The sequence below is a fragment of the Rhineura floridana genome, chromosome 6 (genome assembly GCF_030035675.1).
Source record: "Rhineura floridana isolate rRhiFlo1 chromosome 6, rRhiFlo1.hap2, whole genome shotgun sequence".
Lineage (NCBI taxonomy): Eukaryota > Metazoa > Chordata > Lepidosauria > Squamata > Rhineuridae > Rhineura > Rhineura floridana.
In genome coordinates, this window is record NC_084485.1 from 34,462,642 (window position 1) to 34,483,540 (window position 20,899).

Consider the following 20,899-nt stretch of genomic DNA (forward strand, 5'->3'; position numbering starts at 1 on the left):
TGAAAGTTTACAATAGTAAAAATCATATAAAAGGAGCAAATATGGTCTCATCCAATTCCAGTCCCAAAGAATGATGTAACATCTAATATATGTTTGTCATTATTAATGCAGAGGAAACATTTCCCCTCTTTGAACATGACCTAGGCAGGCACTGGTTAAAGGGAAATTCAGGAGAGATAAGCAGCCAATTAGTTGCAACAGGGAATCTTTCCAATTCTTTTTGCATTTCATGTTGCAAGACAGTCAGTTTAACTCCCACACAGGTTTGCAGGTAGAAGTTAAGGAAAGTGGTTTTAGCTCTAGCTGTGCAGGATAAATACTTAGCATTTACTGGATATGGACTGTTTGTGTACCCGTTCTCTTTTGGAACCAGCACTTCCTGTATTTGCCAATGTCCTCCTACTATTCATCAAAACCTGTCACTACTGTTACTCACAAGCGCCTAAATAGTCCCAGGCTATAGTCTGAAGGAACATAAGGAGAGCACCCTACTGAAGCTAAGCAGGGTCAGGTCTGGTCAGTGCCTGATGGGAGACTGCCTGGGAACCATATGTAGGCCGCCTTGGGTTTCTATCATGGAAAGAAAGGTGGGGTATAAATGTAATAAATAAATAAATTCTAAATATGGTGTCCATAACCTAAGAGTCAGTTCTATGTCAGGATGTTAAAAAAAAAAATCATATGAGCCAATACTGTCAGAGAAATTGCTTATGCAGGGAATGCTCAGGCAGGGAAATTTCAGTGGTGTTAAAAGATTGTCTGGGTCCCAAAAGAAACACGTCAGTCCTTTTCCCCAGTTTTTAAACTCTATGGTTTCCCTAGTCAGTTATTAGTACTATTCACACACAATGCCAGTTCAGATGTAATACAAACTACAGGCATACCCCGCTTAAAGTCGCTTCATTTAAAGTCGCCTCACTATAACGTACATGCTCCATACTCCACCATACCCCACTTTAACATACGTGCTTCACAATAATGGACACTTAATGGCATGACGCCGCTGCCATCTAGTGACGATTGCAGTGCAGTACATGCATAGATAATTGCTTCACTTTAAGTACATTTTCACTTTACATACACGCTCCGGTCCCATTGCGTATGTTAAAGCGGGGTATGCCTGTATTGTTTGATGTTGCTTGCATGATTTGCACTCATACACTACTCCTATCTCCCTTTCTCCTCTCAGTTCCATCACTCAGGTTCTTGGCAAGCCATAGTTTGCCTTTTCATCCAAATCAGGCAAACTACAGTTTGCTCAAACCATAGTTTGCCTCCAATCCAGAAACACAAATTAGGATCAAACCCAGCTTTGACGGCACGTTACAGTTCGAATGACCCATAATGCTCGGTGCAGATAAAATGGTAAGGTAGAGAAGTCATGGCATATAAGGGGAACAGCTCATGCATGCAATACAAGCTATAGTTTGGCGTTATATCTGAACAAACTCACACAAAGACTTACTAGACCCTTGTATCACAATGCCACATTCTCGCTCCTTCCCCTCACCTTGCTAATCATTCACTTCCTTCTCAGGCTGTGAATGAATGGATTTCACAAAGACTGTATTTGTTCCCTACATTTTCTCCTTCAAAAGAAACAGAAGACTGTCCTGAAGTTTATAGCCTGTAGTGTTGGATCTAACAGTAAGAAACCAGGAGAGAATTGCAATCAGCACTGAAGGATATGAACTTTCTAGCAACCTTTGGCTATGCATTTCTTTTGAAGGGAAGCTGCAGGAACTTGTGCAGCCTTTTTGAATTTACTTATTCACTTTCATACATGCTGGCCATTTTTGAACACTTGAAATGCTCTATAGAAACATCAAGTATTATCTTTTGCCATTTTCCACAAAGTTCTATATTGATATATTTTAAGATATTAATTCAAGAATAAAATGCTAGAATATGCCCTTGGGGAAAAGACAGCACCTGACCCTGTCCTGCAAATCATAATCTATGTAAGCAACATAAATGTTTCAACCTGAAATTTTTTAATTAATGCTCAGAAATATTTGCTTAATGAAATGTAATGATTTGCAACATCCATACAATAAAGTCCTCTCGGCACTCTATATAAAATGGCAGCCAAATCTATGGCTGAGGTACCTTTCCTTAATTCAGTTCATGGTCTTAAGCCCCTTCCAATGGTGCATGGAAGAATTTGGTGAAAAAATTGGGGTTGTGAAAATAGGCACCTGATGGCATATATTCCTCCAGCCCAATTTCATACCAATCAAGGATTCTTTAAGGAGTTAGAGGGTTGCTACCTTAACAACTTAAGTAGTCCTGTAAGGGTGTTAATTTGGACCTGAGGAAGTAGCATGCCCTCTACGTTCAATTAATTACCACTAAGTGACCCACTAAAAGCTTAAAGGATTCTCCTATTAGAATACAGATAACTCAAGCTTCTACACAACCCAAACTTCTCAAGTTATCAGTAGTTGTGGTTTTCCTAGGTATCGCCTGTCAGCAGTGCAAACAGGCCTGTGTTGTGCTTTAGAGTTGGAAGATAAATGTAGGCCAGAATTCATTCCAATAATCAGAATGAAAAAATTCTATGTACTGGAAGAGATTTCTCCAGTGTGTCATAATTAAGACCATAGCTACAATACCAAGAAGCTCTGCAAGAACTGGCCACATAATCTGTTCTAATATTACACTGGTCTGGAGATCATTTTGCAATACTGAATGCATATTGTGCTGATCTCAATGAATTCCATCCCTTATGAAAGCAGTTCTAGAACTACCCACACAGAGCTTCAAGGAGGAGGACAGTTTAAGAAGCTGTTCCGCTCATTAACTACTGGTAGAGTACAGGGTCACTATGCATCAGCAAGTCACTTATACCAGGCTGTTCTTTTCTCAGCAGGAATAACAGCACTGATCTCTAAGGAATCTTACAAATTAAAGGTTGTATTTAACATCAGGATAGACCTGAGGGTCGGGAAGGGGGGTTGCTGTGGTCTATAGGAGCTCCATCTCCCTCTGCAAACACCCTGTCCATGTGACTACTGGTCTGGAGTGTTTGCACCTTACGTTGGGTCAGCGGGACAGACTGGGGATTCTGTTGGTGTACCACCCACCCCGCTGCCCAACAGACTCCCTAGCTGAGCTGACAGAGGTGGTCTCGGGTGTACTGTTGAGATCCCCCAGACTGTCGGTTCTGGGGGATGTCAACATCCATGCCGAGGCCACCTTATCCGGTGTGGCTCAGGATTTCATGGTCTCCATGACAACCATGGGACTGTCCTAATATGCCATTGGCCCAACACATGTAACAGGGCATGCTCAGGTAGCCTCGATGGCACAGAGTGCCTTCTACCAACTTCGGCCCAACTACGTCCCTATCTGGACAGGGATAACTTGGCTTCAGTTGTCCATGCTCTGGTAACCTCCAAATTAGATTACTGCAATGCGCTCTATGTGGGGCTGCCTTTGAAGACAGTTCGGAAACTGCAGCTTGTGCGAAATGCAGCGGCCAGATTGGTAACAGGGACCAGACGGTCCGAACATATAAAACCGATTCTGACCAGCCTGCATTGGCTGCCTGTATGTTTCCGAGCTCAATTCAAGGTGCTGGTTTTGACCTATAAAGCCTTACACGGCTTGGGACCACAATACCTGATGGTACGCCTCTCCCGATACAAACCCACCCGTACACTACGTTCAAGCTCAAAGGCCCTCCTCTGGGTGCCTACTCCAATGGAAGCTCAGAGGGTGGCAACAAGGGAGAGGGCCTTCTCAGTGGTGGCCCCCAAATTATGGAATGATTTTGCTGACGAGGTGTGCCTGGCGCCAACACTGTTATCTTTTCGGCGCCAGGTCAAGACTTTCCTCTTCTCCCAGGCATTTTAGCATGTGTTTTAAATTGTTTTCATATTGTTTTAAATTTTAAATTTGTGTTTTAAATTGTTTTTAAATTGTATATTTGTTTTAATGTTTTTGATTGCTGTAAACTGCCCAGAGAGCTTCGGCTATGGGGCGGTATACAAGTGCAATCAATCAATCAATCAATAAAGTCCTACATAAAGTAAACCCAGTAAAATTAATGAACCTTGGTTAGTCATGTCTGTTAACTTCATTGGGTCTACTCTGAATAGGACTAGCATTGAACACCACCATAAAAGTTTATGCTTTTTTGGCCAAATGGTTTGATAGACAAGAAAACATACTCAGGACAAAACCAAAATAAGTTTTGCTTGATAGTCACAACATCATAGATACTTAAGCTAGCACCATTAGTCAACAGGAACCCTCAGGGATTGAGGAGAGGTTTGGAAGCAGTAAAGATGGAGCAAGTTACTTTACTTACGCAATTGCTGGCATGTAGATAGAAAATTTTGCTAAGAACTCTGTCAGACTGAGAGGCTCATTATAACTAACATGTTGTAGGAGGCCTTCAACTGTATCTGCAGGGAGCTGTTTTCCTCTTTTTCTGTAAGTTAAAAAATACACACATAAACTGCTATAGGCTTACTTCGGTTAGTTCTGAACAGATTCAGTCTAGTGCGCTGATGGAAAAAAACAATGGATGTAGTCAATGACTAATATTATGGCACTTTTGGCTTTCTCATCAAAGAAATTAAATTTAAACTTAACTGAGCATTGTCAAATGAAAATATCCAGTTCCTTTTTGTAGTAAAATTGCTGAGAAACTGTATTTTTGCATGCCAGATGTTTCATGTCCCTTATTTCTAGTTATTCTGTCGAGTTTCCTTTTGTCATAGAAACCAGTATCTCAGTAAACAAAAGCATCTGACTTTTGGCTTGAGAAGTCCCTTTTGCAAATATGAATTCCTAATGCAGTGACCTTATATGACCCATTAGCTGAATGCTACTAACATTTTGCTGTAGTGGTTGGCTTCAAACCATATTTATAACCTGTTATTGTTTGCAAATGTCTTTTAATCAGATTTTGACATTTGGAAAAAGTTTTTTTTAAAAACTAATCACTGACAGCCTTGATACTGAATAGATTTTTTAGTTCTCTGCAGTGAATCTGGTTCTCACACACTTCTTAGTTTGCTTGCTTTCCTTCCCTGCTCAACAGGGAATGATCTTGAGACAATGCCAGGAGGCAGGGTCCAGGGGATGGGAACCTTGCCACTACTTTAGCTTATGAACTTTGAACCTGAAATCCTATGTACGCTTATCAGGCAATAGACCCCATTGAACATAGTGGGACATAAACATGCATAGAATTGTGCTTTCAAAACATTTCTATTACTAAAGCACACCTGCTTGTTCTATGACAACTAGGCAAAATCTTACTTGTATTAAACTAACAAAATACAGATCATGAAAAAAGTGTGATAAAAAGTTATATTTCCTTTGCTTGTTTATGGAGTAACTATCAAGACACATTTTGTAAACAATACAGACTAATAAATGAGCTTTTGAAAAAATAAAAAGGAAAAACAACTCCCAAATGCAACACCATTCACTCACTTGCCAAAGTATAAAATGGTTTCTGGTTTAATGGCTCCATCCAGATGGACATGAAGTTCCACCTGCAACACAGTTAAAAGAATGTGAATACTAACAGACAATACTAATAAACATTGTGTTTTTATTGTGTATAATTTTATTATGTATGTGTGCGATTTTATTGTTAGCCACCCTGAGTGCCCTATTGTAGGGTAGAAGGGCGGGATAGAAATATTTTAAATAAAACCAATCAATCAATCAATAAAACTAAAGCCACTGTGACCTAAAAGTAGGAAAGCACATTTATTGACAGATGGAATTGCAGGTGGAGTTTTTAGTTTAGCACAGCAACTCTCTCTCCCCATCCTTCAAAAGAGAATAAATGTTTGAAAGTTGGTGAAATTTAAAATCAGCTTCTAGAGCAGCACAGGGAACTTCCAGGCCCCAATTAAACAAGTGTGTACACATACATAGACTGACCTGCTTCTCTCCAGAGTAGCTTTCAGAATTCTCAACAGGCGGAACTTGGCTACCAGTGGCTGCCTTTCACATGCCAAGTATAAAACATATCCAGGCTCTCAAAGAGCACAGAGATCCCATGGCATACCTCTGTATCCAATATTTCATTATTTTGGTAGTGTTACATTTTCCCCACCCTTCTCCAATGCAGCATATATGACCCTGCCAACATTTGGCCTTTCAGTAGCCCTCTGAAGTAACTGGTAATCTTTGTGGTCAAGGTCTCCCCAATCTAGGTCCAACATTCTAGGTACTGTACTACACCACCTGGTAGTTTTGTACTAATACATACCTTATTGACATTGATTAGTTTCAAGATGTCTATTATTATTATTATTATTATTATTATTATTATTATTATTATTATTATTATTATTATTATTTGCCTGCCCTTCAACCTGTAGCAGGCTCCTACAGTTTAAAATACATCCTTAAAAACAATTATAATCACAAAAATAGGGCAAGTCCTAAAAATGGAGATTTCAGGTGTCAAAGGCCAGGGTAACAAGGTGTGTTTCTAGCACTCACCGAAAACTATATAGTGAAGTTGCCAGACTCACCTCTGTGGAGGGAGTTCCACAACTTAGGGGCTCCCAGAGAGAATGTTCTGTCCAGGCTACTAACCTCCAAGCTTCTGAGGGTGGTGGTACTACCAAGATGGTCCCCTCTGCTGATCTTCTTCCCTACAGACCCTCTAGGGTATTAAGACAGTCTTTCAGATATTTTGGGCCTAACTTGTTAGGCCCCCTTTAGGATGCACACCTTAATGTGGTGAGGGGGTTTGAGAGTGTTGAAGAAGCTAAGAGCAATCCCGTCAGGAGTCTAGACCAAGAGGCTAGACTCCTAGCAGAGGCACCCAAGGTGGAATGGTCAAAGCTGAGACACCAGACTAAGAAGCATCCAAACTCGGAGGAAGGCAATGGTAAACCACCTCTGAATACCTCTTACCACGAAAACCCTATGAACAGGGTATCCAAAACGCAACACGAGATAGTGCTGGAAGATGAGACCCCCAGGTCAGAAGGCAGTCACTGAGCTACTGGGGAAGAACAAAGGACAAGTACAAGTAGCACTGTGACTAATGATGCAGCTGGGTCAAAGCCAAAAGGAATCCCAGAGGCTGATGTGCACAGATGCGAAAGGAGTCTGGAGTTGTATGACTTACACAATAGGAACATGGAATGTGAGAAGCATGAACCAGGGAAAGTAAGAAATTGTCAAGCAAGAAATGGAATGTATCAGCATTGCAATACTTGGCGTGAGTGAATTAAAATGGACAAGAATGGGACATTTACTACAAAATACTTTATACAGGAAATGGGAAATTAAGAACTGGGGTTGCTTTAATAGTGAGAAGTGATATAGCAAAAGCAATTAGGAGCTATAACGCAAGGTCTGAGCGAGTCATATCAATGAGATTAAACGGGAAACCTATCAACATAACCATCATCCAAGTCTATGCTCCAACGGCAAATGCAGAAGATTACACGCAGAAGTACAGGAGGAAATTGATCACACACCAAAACAAGATGTCCTGATAATCATGGGGGATTGCAAAAGTAGGGAACAGAGAAGAACTAGGAATTGTGGGAAAATGGGGCTTAGGAGACAGAAATGAAGCAGGAGAGACTTATTGAATTCTGTGAAGCCAATCATTTATTTCTGGCGAACACATTTTTTGAACAACCGAAAAGACGACTGTACACGTGGACATCACCAAATGGTCAATATAGGAATCAAATTGATTATATAATTAGTAGCAGAAGATGGAGAAGTTCCATACTTTCTGCAAAAACAAGACCAGGAACAGACTGTGGTACAGATCATGAACTGGTTGTATCGAAAATCAGAGTAAAAAAGACCAACAAAGCAATCATAATGCCAAAATACAATTTAAATAACATCCCAGAAGAATATAAAGATCAAGTAAGGAACAGATTTGAGGCTTTAAACTTAGTTGACAGAGAACTGGAAGAACTATAAAGTGAAGTCAGAGACATTATCAGGGAAGAATGTGAAAAGACAATACCTCTCGTTAAAAAGAAAGACCTCAATGGATGACTGAAGAAACTCTTAAAATGGTTAAAAAGAGAAGGAAAGCAAAAGCAAGAGACAGAAGCACGTTCAGAACCCTAAATGCAACAATACAGCGACTAGTACGTAGGGACAAAGAGAACTATTACAATAGTTTCTGTATAGAAATAGAAGAGGACAACAAAAAGAGAAGAACAAGAGCTCTATTCCAAAAGATTAGAGAAATAAAAGGGAAATTTAAACCAAGAGTAGGGATGTTGAATAATCAACAGGGGAACACACGGATTGACCAAGATGAAATAAAAGGAAGATGGAAGCAATAGACTGAAGAACTTGACAAAAGAGATGCAAGGATGACAGATTCATTCACGGAGGAACCGTATGATGAAGAACCAGAAATTTTAGAATGTGAGGTGAAAGCTGCTCTTAAATACTTGGAAGAAACAAATCACCAGGAACAGATGGCATACCAACAGAGTTGCTACAAGCTACTGAGAATGAATATGTCCAATTATGACAAAAACTTGTCAAGAAAAATGGAAAACTAAACAGTGGCCCACAGACTGGAAGCGTTCAATATATATCCCAATTCCAAAGAAAGGGGATCCCAGGGAATGCAGTAATTATCGAACTATTGCCTTAATATCCCATGCAAGTAAAGTAATGCTCAAGATTCTACAACAACGGCTCTTACCATATATGGAGCGAGAAATGCCAGACGTCCAAGCTGGATTTAGAAAGGGAAGAGGCACCAGAGGTCATATCACAAACATACATTGGATAATGGAACAGACCAAGGAATTTCAGAAGAAAATCACCCTGTGCTTTATAGATTACAGCAAAGCCTTTGACTGTGTAGATCATGAAAAAACTATGGAATGCTTTAAAAGAAATGGGAGTGCCACAGGATCTGATTGTCCTGATGCACAACCTATACTCTGGCCAAGAGGCTACTGTAAGGACAGAATATGGAGAAACTGATTGGCTCCCCATCAGAAAGGGTTTGAGACAGGGGTGTATTTTATCACCCTTTTTGCTTAATCTGTACGCAGAACATATCATACGAAAAGCAGGATTGGACCAAGATGAAGGAGGTGTGAAAACTGGAGAGAGAAATATCAATAATTTAAGATATGCAGACGATACCATACTACAAGCAGAAACTAGTAATGATTTGAAACGAATGCTGATGAAAATTAAAGAGGAAAGCACAAAAGCAGGACTACAGCTGAACGTCAATAAGATTAAAGTAATGACAACAGAAGATTTATGTAACTTTAAAGTTGACAATAAGGACATTGAACTTGTCAAGGGTTATCAATACCTCGGCACAGTCATTAACCAAAATGGAGACAATAGTCAAGAAATCAGAAGAAGGCTAGGACTGGGGAGGGCAGCTATGAGAGAACTAGAAAAGGTCCTCCAATGCAAAGATGTATCACTGCACACTAAAGTCAGGATCATTCAGACCATGGTATTCCCGATCTCCATGTATGGATGTGAAAGTTGGACAGTGAAAAAAATGGACAAGAGAAAAATCTACTCATCTGAAATGTGGTGTTGGAGGAGAGTTTTGCAGATACCATCGACAGCAAAAAAGACAAATAATTGGGTGTTAGAACAAATTAAACCAGAACTATTCTTAGAAGCTAAAATGATGAAACTGGGGTTATCATGAGACGACATGATTCACTAGAAAAGACCATAATGCTGAGAAAAACAGAAGGGAGTAGAAAAAGAGGAACAAAAGAGATATGGATTGATTCCATAAAGGAAGCCACAGACCTGAACTTATAAGATCTGAACACAGTGGTTTATAAGAGATGCTATCTGATTCATAGGTTCGCCATAAATCGTAACTGACTTTAACGAACATAACACACACAGATGGACCCAGGGAGTGCCTCAGCAAAAGGCAGCTTCCTATGTTCTACAAAGTATTTATTTTTATCCAGCTTTTATCCGTGGCGCAGAGTGGTAAGCGGTGGTAATGCAGCTGAAGCTCTGCTCACAGCCGGAGTTCAATTCCAACAGAAGCAGGAAGTCGAATCTCCGGTAAAAGGGGTCGAGGTCCACTCAGCCTTCCATCCATCCGTGGTCGGTAAAATGAGTACCCGGCATATGCTGGGGGGTAAAGAAAGGCCGGGGATGGAACTGGCAATCCCACCCCATATATACGGTCTGCCTAGTAAACATCGCAAGACGTCACCCTGAGAGTCAGAAACGACTCATACTACAAGTGTGGGGACACCTTTACCTTTTAATAAAAAAGTGTTCATGTCATTTTCTGCAAAATTGACTTCAAGTGCTCAGTTTCCATTACTAATTTGCAAGCACAATAGCTAAAAGCCTGTGTTTTCTTTTGCAATTAAGAACACTTCTCAGTGTCTAATGTAAGATGCAAGAAGAGAACTAAAATACTCTAACTTCAAATGAGATGACACTCTCACTTCTGTATAATATCTGCTTACACAATACAACCTAAACCAAAAAAGTTCAGGAAAGTACTTTGTCTGATCTATGTGTAGCAGCCGCTCAATAATTAAAATGCCTGGAACACATCAGATTCCCGGATTCACTTCATTTGCCTGTCCCCATTGAAAGTGCCTATTATGGATGTTCATTTAAACCTGTATGGAAAAGCAGCACAGCTCATAAGGATTGCACTAGTAACTTCCTTTTGCAGTAAATGGCTGAGGCAAATCTTATTATTTAACCTATAGTTATTAAGTTTGGGAGGTTGAACAAGAAAGGGTTAACAAGGCCAGAAAGACTGCAAATGTTCTTTGATAGTCTCATGTTACCAGACACATCCTTTTGTTAGTGAAGCTATAGGTGATGAGTCTCCATGGAAACTAAAGGTTAAACAATTACTTCTTCATAACATTCTGGACTGTTCTGAAAAGAAAAACTGATCAGAGCCGGGGGAAAGACCTTTTTCTGTCCCAGGTAAGAATAGTGTAATCAGGTGTCCGTGTGTTTTGGGCTCTGTAATCAAACAGCATCTTGGTGTATGGCATTCTCTCCGGAGATCTGATATGGCAGCAATGGGTCCGGGAGTGTAAGTCCTACCTTCTCATATGCTCATTTATTTATCTGTAAATAAAACCGAGTATTACTGAACACTGTAGACCTCCAGTGACCTCTTTCCAAGGGAAACTAAACCTAGATATATGCTGGAACTTCTCACCAGTCAGAAAGCCTCTAATTTATGAAATGCAAACATAGTCATTATCCCTATTTCCCTTCCTAATGAAAGAAACATGAGCAAGTTGAAGAAAGGTATTTATAGGGCATGCAAGAAGTTGTATACTGCATGCCCTGGAAAAGGCACTACAAGCATCTCACACATAAATTACCAGGCAGGATTGAAGTAATCTCAAGATACTCATGCTACAACGTTGAATAAAAGTAATGCTAGTGTTCAACATACTATTGCTATGCCTGAAAGACTTTAGTAGATGAACAAGTTCACAGTGAGTCTATAACACTATCATTAATCTAGAATACTTTTCTACTCAACCAGTTCGATTAATTACAGCATAACAAATACACACAGGAGGTTCAGCTGAAGCAGAACCGGTTTAGCCCTCTTGTATTTGAGGGGAGCAGTATGTTGTAAACAGTCTGGTATACTGGGTGTTCCAATGGTATAATGGGGCCTAGTGCTTGCCACCGCTGAGCACAGGACTGGCAAAGTTGCTTTCTGCAGGGATCAGCTGTGTGATCAAGCTCCCCACAGGTTAGGGTTGGAGTCTATGGGATCTCCACTGCAAGCATGGAACCAGAATTCCTATGACTCAAATTCTGCTTATGAAACGTTTCCAGTTAAGAAAGGATGGAGGCAATTTTCACCAGTTCCTCCCCCCACCCCCACAGTTCCTTAAAAAACTGCCCATGAGCTGTTAGAGGATTCTCTGGAACAGTGCAGGAGATATCATAGGGGAACCGGCGAAAATCTATCTTTTCCCTCCATTTGGAGCTTCTGCTGGTTCTCAGTCCCTTCCACAAACAGGAGCCTTCCCATTCATAGAAGGGATGCTCTAGATGCAAACCACAGCCTATTGTGAATTGTAATTTGTCATTTACCAGCACTAAAATTGCTTTTTCCAAACAAGCAAAAAACAAAATAGAAAACAAAGGACCCCAAACAATACAAAATAAATCATTATAATTTCAAACAATGTGTTCTATGCATACATGTAACTTTGGAAAATCCAAAGAATCACCTGGTCAGCACCAGGAAAGTACTAAACTTATTTATGACAGGATGCCCATCTTATGATGCAAACAACTACACAAGGACATAGTGGCCTGGTTCACATGTCACACTAGATCACAGTTAAAAATAAACTATAGTGTGAACACACTGTGTATTGGTGTGTGCTGTTCAAAAGTTTTCTCTCTGCTCTTATCCCGCTTTTGCTGCTGCCACGATGCCAGAAAACAAGAGAAGTTTGCCTATCATGATAGCTGATTCCAGGCTCATGGCTTGTTTCTCCAAGAACTACAACTAGTAAGCCAAGACCAAACTTTGGTTACTGTTCATGGTTTGTTTGGAGAGAAATGAACTATGAATCTGGGTTTGCTTTGGACATCAAGACAAGCCAGATTCTGGCTTGCTTCCCTGTGATATAGCAGCAGCAGGAACAGTGGAGGAGAGGAGCGATAACTTTTCAGCACCATGCATTAGCAAACTGTGTGTTCGCATTAAACCAAGGACATTAAAACATGGACCTTTTTAAACTATGTGGTATTTTTTTTCCAGACTAAACATATTTTTCCTATGCTGGCCAACATGGGGAGAGAAATAATCCTAGATTACATCATTTTGATTTTTAAATGGTTTCATTAATAAAATTTGGCTATTTGCACTGCAAATGTATCACGTACTATCATGGTATTTTCTAACAATAAAAAATTAAACATTATACATATTCAGTATGGTTGTCATCCAATTAAAGAAATCTTACAGTGCAATCTAACCATGACTACTCAGAAGTCAGTCCTATGAAATTAAGTGGGTTTTACTCCCAGGTAAGTGGAATTAGAACTGTATGTTAGCAGCTGATGAAGGTGGAAGCTGAAATGTTTTGTTAATAAAAGCCTCTATTTGGTTAATCACAATTACGTTTATATATACATACATACACATATACACTTATAAGGGAGTGGTACTAAGGGGGGGGTTAATAGGTTTATTAGCCATAAGTTATATGGGATGTTTATGTTCAGTATGCTTCTGAAATCAATACCTGGGGAGGCCTGTGGGCTTCAAGGCTGCATATGGATTTCACAGAGGCATATGGATGGCCACTACTATAAACCAAAATGCTGGATGAGATGGACCTTTGATCCAATACAGTAAGGCTCATCTTATGATTTAACAAGCTACAGCTGACATACCTTACAGTCTTCTTCCATATATCCTACTGAAATTTCTAAAAATGAATAATGAAAGCCTTCCTTATTATACTAACTGTAATCTGAGGTATCAGAAAAAGGCAGTCCTAATGATCACTCCACAGCAGTAAAAAACAGTTCTCTATAGCTCGCCATTGTTTCAACATATTTCAGAAGCATTGTAAGAGGCTACTAATTGCTTCCTTAAAAGGCAACTAATAACAATAATAATAATCTATTGTTTCAGATTTATACTGAGCAGTATTTTAATTTTGTTTTCTCTTTCACCCTTAGGATGAGATGAACATAAGAAGAGCCTGCTGGATCTGGCCAGTGGCCCATCTAGTCCAGCATCCTGTTCTCACAGTGGCCAACCAGGTGCCTGGGGGAAGCCCGCAAGCAGGACCCGAGTGCAAGAACACTCTCCCCTCCTGAGGCTTCTGGCAACTGGTTTTCAGAAGCATGCTGCCTCTGACTAGGGTGGCAGAGCACAGCCATCATGGCTAGTAGGTCTGAGAGATTCATTTGGGTGGCCCATGGCCCATCCACATGAAATACTGGTTTTAATTGTATTTTATGGCTTCTTCTATTTCTTATATTGTATTTTATTGTAATACAATTTGAATTCTATGGAGTACAATACAATATATAAGAAATTAACGAAGCAATAAAAATACAATGGAAAACCTTACAGCATCTAGCACAGTACATTACAATTGCTAAAAAGGGCAGAAAAATCTTTAGGTGGTCTGCCAAGATGATCACAGCAATTTTTAAGTGATCCTTGGCGAAAAAAGTTTGAAAACCACAGAGCTACAACACAGACTCAGTCCAACTCACGGTTTCCCAAAACTGTTGATATTTACCACCTAGGGTCAATGGAACTGTTCTGGAGGTGAATATAGGTGCAGGGGTCAAAAGGGGGTCAAAAAGGGCCTAGCGGTGAAAAAGAAGTTTATGAGGTATAGCACAAAAATTTTAATTAGGAACTATGAGAAATAAAGGACATGGGCATCTTCCCTGGCCACTGAGGAACCTCTAAATGGATCTGGATGCGTGGATATCAAGGCAAAAGCATTTTTCAATGGTAAGGGCTTTGGTGGTTACTGAAACAGTGAGAAAACTGCCGCCAAATCTTTGAGCAGCTGTTGAGCCATTATTGTTGGCATTTTCAAGTTCGTACATGCTCAGAGATGGATTCAGCCATGTTAGTGCACTCGTGAACAAACAGAGAAACAGGCTGAATGCTGAAAAACACGGTGAGTTAAGACTCAATGTCACAAACCTACAGTCCAATATTCATATACCTGTTAAAGTCCATTAGGCCCATCCATCTCATTAGAGAAGATAAAAAATGTAGTTTCATTATTTTCACTTGTTTTGCTTCTTTATTATTCCTAATAACGGTGATTGATGTCTTAAATATTAGACAGGCGTCACCTCTGTTATTTTTTCGGCGACTATTGAAGACCTTCCTCTTTCAACAAGCCTTTTAAGTTGAGACCTTATCCCAGTCTGTGTTGGAATTGCTTTTTAATATGTTTTTAAAACTTTTTTAAGAAATATGTTTTTTTTCTTTTTTAAGATGTCTTCAAAGGTTTTTAAAAAGAGGTTTTTAAAGATGTTTTGTTATAATGTATTTTAAAGTCTGTTTTTATGATGTTTTAAAATGTTTTTAATGCTTTTGTTTGCTGCCCTGGGCTCCTGCTCGGAGAAAGTGCGGGATATAAATAAAATAATTAAAAATGTGTAAGTGTTGATTATACATTAACTTTCTTGCCTTTATTTCATTTACATTCCTAAGAATTTGGGTTGGGGTTGATGACAACTTTATAAGCTGATCAAGCGGTCAATGAATTCCGAAGTTTGGGAAACCCTAGTCTCACCCAGCTCATTTAACAAGGAATCAACAAAGGAATGTTGCAGGAGCACTAGATGCATTTCTTTGGTTTAAATTCTGGGCCCTGACACTCATTAATAGCAGCCTGGGATCCCACCAATATGGATTGTGTGCTTGCCACTGAGGCTGCATAAACATCATACATTAAAAACACATGACTTCACCCAAAGAATCCTGTGAATTGTAATTGCAGCTCTGTGAGGGGTAAACTACAGCTCCCAGGATTCTTTGGGGGAAGCAATTTAAAGATAGGCATGTATGCAGTCTGAGAGTCACCATTTGTGATGAGCAATCATCAGTTGCCTACCAAAAACATGAATTGCAGGAGAGACAAAATGAAGACGGTAATACTATGTACACCAACTTGGGAGTAACTTCTCTTAAACTCGGTGACACTTCTAAGTAAGTATGCACAGAATCAGGCAGCTGTCACTTTCTTGTCTTCCAGAAGAAAACTGAAAACAGGTTTTTCCTCTACTAATCTTTCTCCAATTTTGTTCTGTTCTTTTCTTGTTTTATTGTTGTGGTTCAAACATTTTATTTATTTATTTATTTATTTATAAATAAGACTTCTATCCCACCCTTCCAGAATGAACCCAGGACAGTAAACAAAGGACAAAACACTACAAAAATCTCAAGAACAAAACATCTCAAAAATATCTTAAAAAGCAGTTCCAAAACAGAGACAGACTGGGATAAGGTCTCTACTTAAAAGGCTTGTTGAAACAGGAAGGTCTTCAGTAGATGCCTAAAAGATAACGTAGTCTGTTTCTTTTAGGAATGTGTTAATACCCTCGCTACCACTTAATTATGAATATTGTGTTTTATTGGATTTTAGTGTGAACTTTTTTAATATTGTACATTGCTTCAGATGAGTTTGGGAGAGAAGAAACCTAAACACAATCAAAGGGATGATGTGGGTTGGCACAATACAGAGCTACCCCAACTCAATTGAACCATAGTACATGGATCTAGGTTTATTTACTCCCAGTGACTGATGACAGCACTTATATTGTAAATAAGTAAAATATCAGTTTTGTGCAAAAACTTGAAGACGCTAGGTTTCATAAAGGCAATGAATCATAAAATAAAAGCTACTGTTAAACTCATTGCATGCCTTATTCTTGCAACTCAGCATTATGTATTTAACTTCCTCATCTTTTGGAACTTCCCTACCATCATTTGGTATTAACTAGCAGGATGTTTTGTCACTGAGTGTTAAACAAGGATAGTGTCAGAGATAAAGCCCATGTAAGTACTGCTTAGATTGAGGTGGTTTCATTTTTTGTTAAACATGCCCACTTGTTTTCTCAGATAAATCTGCTGGTTCCAGGAAAAAGTTGGAGGGCCATCACCAATGGATGCAGGTTCATCAGTGCTGAATGGATTAGATTCATATATTAGACAAAGAAGATTACATATTGAATACTGCTATATGCTGAAATTAGTGTGTGCTGTTCAGGTCACAGGAGCTGGTAAAATACTCCAAAAGGATACTGCAATTTTAGCATAATTTCTGCCCATTCAGTCCACATTATAATTTGTGGATATACACATCCACACAAATACAAGTCTCAGGAGTGTTTGGATATGTATTCAGATCATATCCCTGGTGTTGGACTACAACCTGGAAGACCAGGGTTCGGATTTCCACCTAGCCATGAAGCTCACTGGGTGATCTTGGGCCAGTCACTGCCTCTCAGCCTCATGAAAACCCTATTCATAGGGTCGCCATAACTCAGAATCGACTTGAAGGCAGTACATTTACATTTTTAAAAATGAGTTCTGTCAAACTTGTCTAGCGTGCGAGCAGATTGCATTTTTGGAATTACTGACAAGACCATTAGTCACATCATAATGAGATTTTTATAAAACAGATATCATTTGTTAATTCTGTATACCAACACTGAACTCCAAGCACCTATCCTTACTTGGCCAAAACTGCACTATCTATGCACAAGAGAGACATATCAGTAAGCTCAGAGGAACCCCAAGGAGTAGGCATGTTCAGTAGCCACAGAATGCTGACTGACTGTTGGGTGAAGGGTGGGGGAGAATAGAAAGGAGTACCGTAGAAGAAGGCATGACTGCCTGCGACCCTAAGAAGGGCACTCCATGCTGTAACATATTGTTGCAGATCTCACTGGTTGTTTCTATATCACTTATCAGTATCAAAGGGAAGGTTGCTGTGGCAGGAAAGGTTTTTAAGATAAGTCTACTTTTATTAATACAGCTATGAGAAGCTCTTATTAATATAATTTTCATTTTGCTTACGTTACCAACAGTCACTTGAAGAAAGTCACTTTTATTTATATTGGGTATAGAATGGGCCCCCTTGTGGGAGGACTGTATGAAGGATGTGTGAGCATATGTCAGGGACAATTAAAGTGAATTGAAAAAAGAAATTTCATCTAGAAGTATGAGGAGGGGATGTAGGCATGTTGTTCTTTCCTGAGCAGAAGCATCTTGCACCATCAGTGTGGTGTGGTGTAGTAATTAGAGTATCAGACCTGGGAGACCAGAGTTCAAATTCCCACTTGGTCACAAAGCTCACTGGGTGACCTTGAGCAAGTCACTATCTTTCTGCCTAACCTACTCCATAGGGTTGTTGTGAAGTTAAAAGGAGGGGGAAGAACCATTTACGCCAGCTTGGGCTCCTTGGAGTAACAGAAGAATATAAATGTAGTAATAAAAAAATAACAAAATCTTGCCTTCTGTGTAAAATGTGAAGTAGCCCCCTCCCAAGCAGTAAAGTTTAGAGGGGCGCTAGCACTAAGGGTATAATGCAAAGGATAATGTAAGAGTACACTTAGGCCAGCAGCTGTGAGGTGCAATAGGAACATGTACAAAAAGACAGATAAAATATAAGAGATATGAGGCAATTGAAGAAAAGCAGACAGGTATTTATTTATTAAATTTCTATCCTGCCCTTCCTCCCAAAGCAGCCCAGGTATATGTAACTGGAATTGAGAAAAATGAAAAGGGTAACTGAGGCAATGACGGGGCAAAGCTAGGAAGTGAGGGGATGAAGTCTTGGAGGACAATTAAAATGGGAAAGCTAAATTTTCTGCCACCCTGGGCTCCTTTTACAGGAAGGGCGGGATAGAAATCAAATCAATAAAGGGGAGTTAAAGCGAAGGGACATTCTTTCTTTTTTAACCACCAGGGATTTTTTGGGGATTTGCACGCTTTTTTTTCAGACACCAGAAGCCCTTGGGCCACATTTCTGGGAAGGTGTGCATGAGCAGAAGTGAAGTGGGGAAATCCCTGAGGCAAGAAAAGTGGTGGGGGAGGGTCAAAGAAAAGCCCAGCGGTGGGGGCAGAAATAAATTTGAGGAGAGGGGTATGTAGGATATGGTGAGGGGAAATTGCTTGGGTACAAGGAAAAGAGAAATGCTCCTCGGTTAGATCCACTAGGACGGAAAAACGCCAAGAAAAGAGGAAAGCACGGCGAGCGAGGGCGTTTGAGGCGGCAATCCTATGCACACTTCCCTGGGAGTAAGCCCCACTGAGCTCCAGTGGGACTTACTCCTGAGTAAATGCCCCTCGGGGGGTTGCGCTGTGAAGCAGGGAGCCACAGAAGGGCAAAAGGGGTGGCGCCTCAGGTTCACCGAGGTGTCTCGGGAGAGCAAGCGTGGCGGGTGTCAGCCCGTAAAACCCCTTAGCCCGGCCTAAGGGATGTTTCCCCAACGCCCAAGAAAAGACTTCTGGGGCGACTCCGAGCCCTCAAACGTCGCCTGCCGTGCTCGCTCACCTTGGGCTTGTCGAAAGCGTGCGGGCTGTTCTCCATGCTGGTTTCTCCAGTCCCTGCTCTTCTGCTAGTCCGGACTTTTGAGGCCGCCGGCCCGCCCTGTCGCTCTCCTGCAGGGCTGGCTCCGCCCAGCGGTCTCTTCTGGGTCCCGTCCGCCCGGGGTTGTAAGGAGCTGGAAAGGGCGGCTGAGGCAAAAAACCCTTTCTCTCTGCGCTTTTGCTTCCCTGCCAATAATAGAAGGTGCCAATCGCGGTCAGAGCCAAGTACTCCAAAGGCTGCAAATCCTGTTCATCTCTGTCTGACATACGTACAGAGGTTTTTCCTCACTCTGCGTGTGTATGTGTAACCTCTAGGGCTCAATTCGAACCAGGGATGTAACTGGCAGAGAAACACAAAATAGTTGTAAACGTTGGTGGAGAATGCCCACCCTCCCAAAACGTGTGGAGTTATTTACGAATGTAGTAAGCTGCCTTATGCTGAACCAGACCACTGGTCCATCTAGCTCAGTATTTCCTTGGCAGGTGTGGGGAACCTTTGGCCCTCCGTATGTTGCTGAACTACAACTCCCATCATCCCTGGTCATTGGCCATGCTTAGCTGGACCTGATGGGAATTGCAGTTTAACAGCATCCGGACAGCCAAAGGTTCCCCGCACCTGGTTTCTGGTGACTGGCAGTGGCTCTCTGGGGGTTTCTGACTGAGGTATCTCCCAGCCTTATCTGGAGATGCCAGGGATTGAACCTGGGCTGTAGTGCATGCAAAGCATGTGTTTTGCCACTGAAGTATAATCGTTCATTTCTCTCACTGCTAGCCAGAGCCATTTCCAGGTTTTTGCAGGCCAGAGGCTAGCAGTAGTGGGCCCTTCTGCTCCCATTTTACCCTTTTAAGTTCAAAACTCCAGAAGATAATGTATTTTCCTCTACCACCACATAACTGAAGCTAGCCTCAAAACATCCAAAACTGGGGAAAGGGCTTCCAGAACAAAGGCTGTTACGTCCAGGCCACATCTCAAATTAGATGCATTTATTAAATTTACTCCTGTAGATTAGAGTGCACCAAATACTGATCATAGCCCACAGAAATGAAGTAGCAAAGAAGATAGTAGGGTGGTGGTGGTTAATGTGGGTCCCTCAACCATCTCTAGATGCTGACAAATGCTCTAACCTGCCTATTGCTGATGATGACTGTGCCTCTGAGGCTGAGCACCTCCCACACTTCTCTCTCAACTGTAGAACCTATGGCTTCCAGGTCAAAGAATTGTGACAGGCTTCCAGATAAAGGATTGATATCTGAGTCCTGTTCTTCTGGGGTCAGGTGTTCTCTTATAACCTCATCTAGTAACCCTTGTGACAAAATGGCGATAATGTGGTCACTTGTGGATATTTATGTCTCAAATGCCTCACACACCTAAGTCACAGTCTTCAGTTTGCAGAGAACAGCTATGCACTTCACAACAGTTTGTACATGGAAGGCATGGGTACAGAAAACAGTATATGTGATATTTATTTAATTTACTTATTACATTTATATCTCACCTTTCCTACAAGGAGCTCAAAGTGGTATATAAACATGATTCTCTCCCTTCCCAATTTATCTTCACAGCAACCCTATGAGGTAGGTTAGGCTGAGAGACCATTGCTGGCCCAAGGTGAGCTTTCATGGCTGAGTGGTGATTTGAACTCTGCTCTCCCAGGGTCCCAGTCCAGCACTCTAACCACTACACTGCACTAGAACATGTAGACATGATAATCACATGAGTTCATACTGGAATAATGTAAAGATGTCAACATTTTATTGATAGGGTTCTCGTCTCCTATCTGCATGTTAGAAGTTCAAAGGTGAAGTTTTGGTCTTCCATGACTG

General features: G+C 40.8%; 1 protein-coding gene across 2 annotated transcripts in view; it reads right to left on the reverse strand.

Moving 5' to 3' along the window:
* The window catches only part of ADA (adenosine deaminase), a 66,636-nt gene extending 47,322 nt beyond the window's left edge, over positions 1-19,314 (reverse strand). The window contains exons 1-3 of one of the 2 annotated variants that reach the window (XM_061631420.1): positions 19,041-19,314; positions 5,452-5,513; positions 4,316-4,438 (exon numbers count right to left, since the gene is read on the reverse strand). In XM_061631420.1, the coding sequence (XP_061487404.1) occupies positions 4,316-4,438; positions 5,452-5,513; positions 19,041-19,076 (221 nt within the window). In that variant the 5' untranslated portion in view covers positions 19,077-19,314. The remainder of the gene's footprint in view (positions 1-4,315; positions 4,439-5,451; positions 5,514-19,040) is intronic. The other variant, XM_061631419.1, reaches the window with a different exon arrangement.
* Positions 19,315-20,899: the final 1,585 nt, after the last annotated feature.